The sequence below is a fragment of the Penicillium rubens genome (genome assembly GCF_028828025.1).
Source record: "Penicillium rubens strain IBT 27055 chromosome Unknown utg000001l_segment0_segment0, whole genome shotgun sequence".
Taxonomy (NCBI): domain Eukaryota; kingdom Fungi; phylum Ascomycota; class Eurotiomycetes; order Eurotiales; family Aspergillaceae; genus Penicillium; species Penicillium rubens.
In genome coordinates, this window is record NW_026890599.1 from 4882572 (window position 1) to 4891197 (window position 8626).

The 8626-nt window shown below is 47.6% G+C and overlaps 2 protein-coding genes across 2 annotated transcripts; both read right to left on the reverse strand.

Annotated features, from left to right (window-relative positions):
• Positions 1-956: 956 nt before the first annotated feature.
• Positions 957-1673, reverse strand: N7525_001904 (hemolysin III family protein; the record flags this gene model as incomplete). Its single annotated transcript, XM_002557444.2, has 1 exon — positions 957-1673. One exon carries the CDS (start codon positions 1671-1673, stop codon positions 957-959), a length of 717 nt encoding a protein of 238 aa, XP_002557490.2.
• Positions 1674-6459: 4786 nt separating this feature from the next.
• On the reverse strand, positions 6460-8220 carry N7525_001905 (DUF3176 domain-containing protein; the record flags this gene model as incomplete). The annotated part of the gene is made up of 2 exons (XM_002557442.2): positions 6460-7550; positions 7611-8220. The coding sequence occupies 2 exons, from the start codon at positions 8218-8220 to the stop codon at positions 6460-6462; spliced, it is 1701 nt and encodes a 566-aa protein (XP_002557488.2).
• Between the last annotated feature and the right edge of the window lie 406 nt (positions 8221-8626).

Genomic DNA, 8626 nt, shown 5'->3' on the forward strand with positions numbered 1-8626 from the left:
CGTCTTCAGCCAAGCACGTCTTCGACAGAGCATTTCCTCGATCGCTTCGCCATCACAGTCCGTATCGATGACGATGGCCCCCTCTATCACCACCTCCTGCGATGGATGATGGATCATCGACCCCCCAGTTCAAGATTTTGTTCCCTGCGTGCCACCAGCAAGTCAAAGATCCCCTGGGCAGACGAAGATGATGCACTCAACTCGGTGGAAGGCGCGGAAACCCAAGACACAAAATTCGTCAACTATCGATATATCGTGAACCAGCCTCCCATCAGCCTTCAGCCATTCCAAGACACGCACACGCACCTCTTCCAACATCATGGCAAGCAAATCTTATTCCATCACATCGCGTCCAAAATCAGTACATATAACGGATGAAGGACCGCGGCTACATTCAGCTGCAATGTATTGGCGCTTGTGTTGATTCCTTGCACGGTCTTCTCCAGGAGGTGCAGTCGTATAACCCGGACAAAACCACGGTTATGACACACGGTTTACCGGTCTATCTACAGCTCAAAAACCGCCTCGCGTTGGTCGAACTTCAACACGCGACCATCATGAGCCATATTCGCGGTAATATCCGATAAAGAAAAAGACGAGTGGCTCCAAGATATCAATGAATACCCGCCTTCCAACCACGGAATCCCCTACCGACGCGGCTATCTGTTCTTGGTGGCACATGGGATTCTCACCTTTGCCCTCGCGGGGCTGAATATCTACATCCTGAGTCACCTTGGGCCGGAGCAAAATCCTGTCTTTCTTCGTCTCCCTCCATAGGTTAAGACCTACTTGCATAGTCTATTACCTGTTTGTTATATATGCTATAATTCGGTCTGGTCTGGTCTATCACATGTATATCTAGGCCGAGCTCGGAACCTTCCGACTTGGAAAGCATACTATGCTGGCAGCTCTGGATAAACTCACAGTAGTCCAGATAGATTGCAATGTGAGGCAACTCAACAGACTTTGTGCATTCGGCGATAATCGTATGCAACAAGCAAAGCAACGACATGGAAAGCGCTGCCGAGCACAGCAAACATATGCCAAAGCTGATGCGAATGACCCCAAATGTCAAAGGTGCCCGGGCTCAGTCTCTCTGGGAACCGACAGACAAAAACGCTCACTCCGGTTAAGAGGGAGAGTGCCTCTGCGAGATACCACCCAGCCCCAATTTCATTACTCGCACGCGTCCAGCCCAACTCAATCACACTTTGGAAAATAGGCAGCATGGCGGAGATAGCTAGCAAGGAGAAAACCCCTCCTCGTAAAGTCCTCATCTTGTTGCCTCCACCGCCGGTGTCAAACAAAGTGATGGCAGCGCCAACTGCCGAGAAGAGATTGAGGCCCCAGTACATCCGCTGGAAGAAGGGTCTGCAATAAAACGCGTAATATGTCATTGAGGTACCAGCTCCTAGGGCGAGAAAACAGATGCCAAGTATATCCATTTTGCCCCAGAGATGGTGGATGTTGTAAGAGTGGCTTCTTAGGGTGTGAAATCCAGCGCTGAGGCCAAAGCAGATGGTTGCCGAGGCCAAGAAAGATCCGAAAGCAAATACATCGCCGCGGGTGAAATTGAAGTCTCTTGAGACCGAGACGAAACAATTCAGGGTCAAAGCAACGGTAATGAAAGCTATCGAGCCCAGAAGATGGGTCCAAATGTTCATTGTTTCCATGTGTAGACAGCGCCACAGCCGTAAAGATCGCTTGTAACAAAATGTGGGCATCGGGTGGCCTTCCAAAATATAGTCATTGTCACGTAGCCATCCTGGTATCTGGTCTTTGCTTCCAATAGTTGGCCAGTACGACTGGTTGTCTGACTTGGGGGTGGCTGGCGAGCCCTCACTCAACAACTGGGTGTCTTCGAGTGGGGGTGTCGAGCGTCTGGTTATCATTGCAGTCTTCCAGGAGCACATATAATAGTCTCAAATGCTGCAGGCACCGTGTAATGCAGGATTTACCAGAAAATCCCGAAATGTTTTGAGCGCTTGAAGTGAGTGATCTCGGCCGTCATATTTTTCCTATCACATGCCTAAGCGCCCTCTTTTCGTGCGCATCACACAATCATTCTGAATATCGTTAAAGACATGGTCCTTTCGGTCGGTTAAATGCTTCTACGTAAATTTCTTAAAGCAGCGAGAAATATAAACGGAAAGAACTACATATATCAAATTTTGACCTCAGCCAATAAGAGCGTCACTCCTGATCTCCTGCTTAACCCCTGAGGCTACAAACCCCAACCTTTATCACCTCGTATCAACAGTACAAAATATACCACGAATTTAGGGGCCAAGCTACTAAGAGCCAAAGTCCATTTAGGCCAAGATGGAGAAGAAAAGGGGGGGGAGAGAGAACTATCAAAATAGTAACTTAGGTTCTATCACATAGTGATGCCTCAGGCATTCAACAGCTTGCTTGCCAATGCAGGCGTCTGCAAAAGGCCTCTGCTTTACCAGTCTGAATATAAGAGTTTCTTTCTCATTTTCCCCCCTATGGTAACATGTAGCTGCAAGAGATTACATTCGGAAAAGGAAGAGAGATAAAATACAAAACGAAAAAGCCAAAAAAAAGAAGAATCATACCACTAGGCCACCCGGGCAGCTGATAACAAAATGCTCAGAATATGCTATTACCTAGGTATCAAAGAAAAGGTCTTAGGTCCATGCCTACACGCCCTTGGCTCTAGATCTAGATCACCATATCTGTTGACATACATGCATACATGCAATGCATACAGGGTATGCGTTTGTCTCTCTGTGTGCAGACTGAGCTCTTTGAGCCTTTGTCTAGCTCGGTCTGTTTGTTATATATCGCTAGCTTATATACCAGCTTCTTTCCATAGTTTCCTCATCACCTCACTTCTTCTTCATCTATCTCTCTCTCTTCGTAGCCTCAACAATATCCATTTATATAGGAAGGGGTCCCTCGCTACGTTGGAGGTTTGCTTTCTGGGAATGACCAGCGAGCTTCTCTTTAAGGACAAACGTTCGTTATGAGCGAGACACTACTTCAGCTTTATTGGGACACCCAAAGACTGACTCAGAAATACCTCGACAGTATCTACATCGGGAGAAATAGATAGGCCGCAAGGGAGTGTCAATTGCATGAATTTCGAACGGTAGACCTTGAACAACCAAGCCCGGTTTAGATGAAAGGTAAAGGCCAGAAGATACAACGCCCAACTTCCTACAGTCGTTCTCGAAATCGCCTTGACCAATATATATCTTGTAAAGTGAGGTTGCGGAGGTATATGGAGAAATCTAGACGGCCATTAGTCCCTCATGTACTTATTCCGAGCATTCCAATCCTGGCCCACACATTTCTGAAGTAAGAGTGAAAGTAACGATTAGCTCTTGGATTTCTCTCTCGTGGTTTTGATTCCTATAATACCTGACCACCTACTCTGCCCCGTAATTTTCTTTTCCAGCATAACATACGTCGGACTGAAAGCCTACCGCAAAAAAAGTCTCTATTGGGCTCAGATTCTCAAATCCTGACTGCCAAACATATTCCTAAACTGCTTCTCTGAACCGGTTCACTCAAGCGCACAACCCCATTTCCGGAATCCTTTCAAGTACAGTACACGTGCCCTCTATTGCAGATCGGTGGCCTCACAACTAATACTTGTATAGTCTCTGCCACCGCCATGACTTCTTTATCCGACATAGCCGTTCCTCTGGGCGCGATCAAATGTTGCACCTGCGAACTGGATAAGAAAGCTGTCCATGCAGACTGTGGCGCTTGTATTTCCTGCTGCAATTGTTCCAAGAGAAAGGACCAAATGATCGGAGACGGGAGACAAATAGCTGCAAGGGTGTTGTTTGAACTGTGTCACCGAAGCTGCTTGACCGACAATCAGTCATAAAGATCCTTCTGAATAATGACTCCATGGGCTCTTCTAGAACAATTTACGAAACTCACAGCAGTGTATAAGGGATAGGAGAGACCAAGTAGTAGAAAGATACCCATTTCATATTTGCGATGGTTTGTGATCCACAATCCCTAGATGTAAGGCTCTGTGAACTCAGGCTCCTTGCGAATCCAGAGGTTGCTAGCGTCTACAATACAAATGTAGTCCATTCAATGCATAGCATATTTCAACATCATCAGAATGGCTTAGAAGGCTATAGGTATCATAATCAAGCCACGTTTGCCTTGTTCTCGGAGATTTAGTGTCTGCCAATGGTTTTCTGTGAAGTGCCCTGGTTAGCCGGATTCGAGGGTCGGTGAAAGCGACATTACCTATTACCATTGAAGACTTCAAAGCCGGTGGAAATAATTAGTATAGGCCGAGTAAGATCGGCGACAATCTGCTTGACTAGGGCGGTAGTAAAGCCTGAGATCACGATCGATGTATCCTCGATTCTGATGGAACAAAAGAAGGCTACGCAGATGAAAATATAAAACTCAGAGGAAAATAATGGATGGACTCTGGAGAGGAAAGAAGAAGAGAAAGGAAGCTATCTACACTACATGAGGAAGTCCTGGGAGATGGGGTGTCACGTGACGTATCACGTGACATCTCCAGCACCCCTCAGGACTGACATGCTCGATACCCCCACCTGGCATTCCGACTCTTCATACAAAAACCTCTTTTTTTTTTCATTCATGCAGTTTTCTTACTGCCTTTTCTGCGTATTGTAATCTCCTTTCTCCATTGACAAATTGTATGGAGATCACTAAAGACCTAGCATATGTACGAATTCTTCGTGTCCGTCCTTCTCAGGTGCCTTCTCAGGTGCTTTCGTAAAGCCATCTGCCACATTGTGTTTGGTGTCAACACGTAGCAGGTTATCTTGTCTCGAAAAATGGCGTCTTTGATAAAGAATCATCGCATGTCTAGCCACCTCGTGCTGTTCTTGCATGAACGTTTTCCCATGAGAAGCTGTGTATTGATATCATCGGTCAAAATGACAATTGGCTTCGTAGCTCCGGGTAGATCCAACTGTGGTCGGAGCCCTCTTAAGTGCTGAGTCTGTGTTGGATGTGATAGCCTTCCGCTTTGGTGTCTGTTGGGACGCGGACGAGGTCTTCGCGGACGAGGTTTTCGCGGAGAATTCATGGCTTGGTATCTTTGAGCGGAGAGTCGTAAGATGAGTGCCGTCTGTAGGGGTGCGTAGGTTCAGGTGCGGCGTCCTCGTGTACTCCTTTGTGGTCGCTTCGACCCAGTCCGCCTCGGAGATATCTTGCGGACGATCCATAAGCAACATCCCGTTTGGTCCACTTTGCGGTTGGAGGCCGGCGATATTTTGTAGTGTCGTGAGGGTGATTCCATCCCGTAGGATGACGGCGACGACATCAGTGTGATTGAAGTGGACTGGAGCGAGAAATTTTCCGAATTGGAACCCAAATCCTCCTATACCGTGAGGCCTAACAATTTTGAATTCCCTCTCGATTAGGATCTTTTCTACCTGTCGGGCGATATTCAGGCAGTTGGAAGGAGCTTGCAATCTTGTTTAACCACACAGCGTCTCTGCAAGGTTGATCTAATGCGCACCATTCTGCAACAGTTGTCGAATTGGCAGTGATAGTCTGTTCTTTTTTTTTTTTTTTTTTTCGTAGACCACACCACTGGCGATCCGGCGAGATACCAGACAGAGCCTTCCGTTGATTTGTTATCATTCCAATCTGCATGTGAGGCGGCCGGCAGGCCGAAAATGTTAATAAAATGCGCGATCGTGCGCGAGAAGACGTGCTTTCTCCGAGGCTGCGGAGGTCTCGGTGTGTGGGGTGCCGGGGGCAGCGACACCAGGGCAACCCCAGCTGCTGGGTCTCAATGATAAAACTTGCTCGGGGATGTCGAGCAAAGGGACCATAACCTAATGGAAAGGCTAAGCAAGGAAAGACAGTGATGCATTATGAGCGAAGCCCTTGCTGAGTGAGATAAGAAGACAGGAAGGAAAAGAGAGAGAGAGAGAGAAAATTACCTAGCTACCTGACTGCAGGTGGTTCTGTCATTTGTGGTGACCTTAGGCATCCAACGCGTATATATGTATCAGATTATATGAGGGAGAGAATGGGAGATTAGAAGGGTGAGTGCTCCATAGTTAGGGTGGGCCATATCCCTTAGGTGTACTTGTTGAGGCTACGAAAGTAGAGAGATGGAGGGAAAGATCGTGAAGAAGAGAGGTGATGAGGCATCTATGGAAAGGAGGCCGTATATGAAGCTTCTGGAATGACAAACGAGAGAAACTAGGCAAATGTTCAGTCTGCACAGAGCAAACGCATACCCTGCACACATTGCATGTATGAGTGTATGTCAATAGTACTAGACTTGATCATTCTGTAATATAAGTGACTGATACTTTTGGGACGGACATGACCAGTGTTTTCAGGAATTGGAGAACTGTTGAATAGCTTCAGTGTTTATGGGTTAGTCTCTGAACAAACTATATTATTTAGCTAGGTTGTCTATCATAAATGCCCTTCTCATAGCTCATTTACGCTACCTCAAGCTTGACACTATGGCAGCCGTACCTCAGCCTTCTTGGCCTCGTCCCCAATCTCGTAAATATCTTTGTCCGTAGTTTGCAGGAGCCCAAGCCTGTCATCATGCTGACAAGCCAGCACAGCGAGTGTTGAGGACTTCCAAACGGGAACACGGCGGCTCCGGCGATTGCTAAAGATACTCAAGATGGCGAACAAGACCGCGAACCCCTCAGTCACAATCGGAACAACAAAATAGCCCCAGCGGATGTGAACAAATTGCTCGCTCCGAATCACCTCTCCATGTGCAGACTGCGTATTTGGGCCATACCGCAGATAGGTTGTCATGGCAGTCGCCATTTGGTTGAAACGGTCGCCAAGGTCAACGTCACCAGATAGAGTAGCGGCAACACCAAGGTTCGTATTGACATAGTTCCCTTCGACCCACTCGGTAGCCATTGTTGTGGACTGGTAGAAATTTCCCAGCGCTTCCAGACTTTTATAGCTCATTTCAAGCGCAGGAATTTGGATACCACCACTTGTTGTTGTCTCGTTGATGTATATGCGCTGATATTTGTCGCTTCTGTTGTCCGAGTACGTCCAGGGATTCTTCACACCGAAATCGACCTTCATGCTCTCAAAGGAGAAATCACTACCACTGGCATTGGCATTTCTGTATTCGTAGACCGCGAGGAAGAGAGAGCACTCTGTGATGTTGATGTTGCGCATTTGAAAATTATAGTCTGGGCTCGATCTATAGACTGCAAATCGCACGATTTCGGGAAAGGTATGTGGCAATCCAGGGGTTGAAGGTTCGAAAGCCATCAATGAAGATGCATTCATGTAATATGCTGTCGACGAATCGGTAAACGCAAAGCGGCTTGCAACGTCAATCCCACCCGGTGTTGTCATGTTGCATCGCTCGAAGCCACCGTTACCAGCCTCCTCGCAGGTGGCCGTTTGCAATGTTTCCTGGGTGACATTCCTGCACTGGGTATCGAACCCAAGTGATATGTACGGTCCGGCCCAGCTGCATGTCCCGGGGCAGTTAAAAGGTTCTGTGGTGTTGATGCCATATAGGCCCTGGTAGATTGCAGACTGCATATCGGGATCCTGCGGGATGCTCTCTAGTTAGAATCACGTTAGCTGCACTTGCTGTTTCTGCTGTTGGGGATTTTTATACTTACCAATACGAGAGTTGGCGAGGTTAACTTGTTTGTGGATGGTGTAATTGTGCGCATATCCTAAGGTGGCGGTGTCGGAAGGAGATATGATGTCTCTCTGATATATCAGAATCACCTGTTGTGCAAACGGCGAGAAAGCAAGTCGCAAGATCGTGATGAATGCGCCGATGGTGGCTATATTCCACTTGACGGTGGTAAGCAGCAGAATAGAGCCCCAAACACCGCGACTCGCTTCGTCAAATGTTTCAAAGTCAGCAAGCTTGCGAGGCCCGTTCTTGAAGTGAAGCCATTTAGACTGTCCAATGAATGTGCTAACCCCGTACATCAACGCTGTGGTGCATGCAGTGGTCAGAATGGAAACTGTCGCGTTGAGAGAGACGCCGGCGCGCCAGGCAGAGAGAGGCTTGTTGTCCATATACCAGAAGATAATGGCAATTGCAAGGAGGAGACCCAGGGCCAGAATCGAACTAATCGATTCCAAAAGCCATTCTTGGGGGGAGTACACTGGATGGCGCTTATATTCAGTGGTCGCAGTTTGTGGCTCGGAGCCTACGTCAGAAACCTGAGCAGGTTTATATGAGTGAGTTTTCGGGGTACTGTTAAATCCGGTCATGGTGACAGCCTGTGGCTATGGATATGTGATTGGGATGGCTTTCGAGCGATGCGGTCAACATGAAGATGAGAAAACGCGATCAACCGCGGAATGTCGCCGAAGGGTTGCTAGGTTGATCTGTGCCTAACTTCTGGCTTTGACAGGTTTGTTTTGATTTGACTAAAATTGGCCTTAAGATTGTAAAGGGTTTCTGGGCCATCGGAACTGTCGCACATTGTCAGTCTGGTGGGACCTGCGGAGTACTTGGATTTATTTCTTCGTACTTGAAAAGGGAGACATCAAAGCACCAGGAAATGGGCTCCTCGTATCCAGGTTACCTCCAATTGGTGGTAAGCAATTCGGGCTGACATTACAGGCCGTGAAGAAGAGTTGGGAATCAGATCCCTTTCGGTCCTCGTATTCCCCC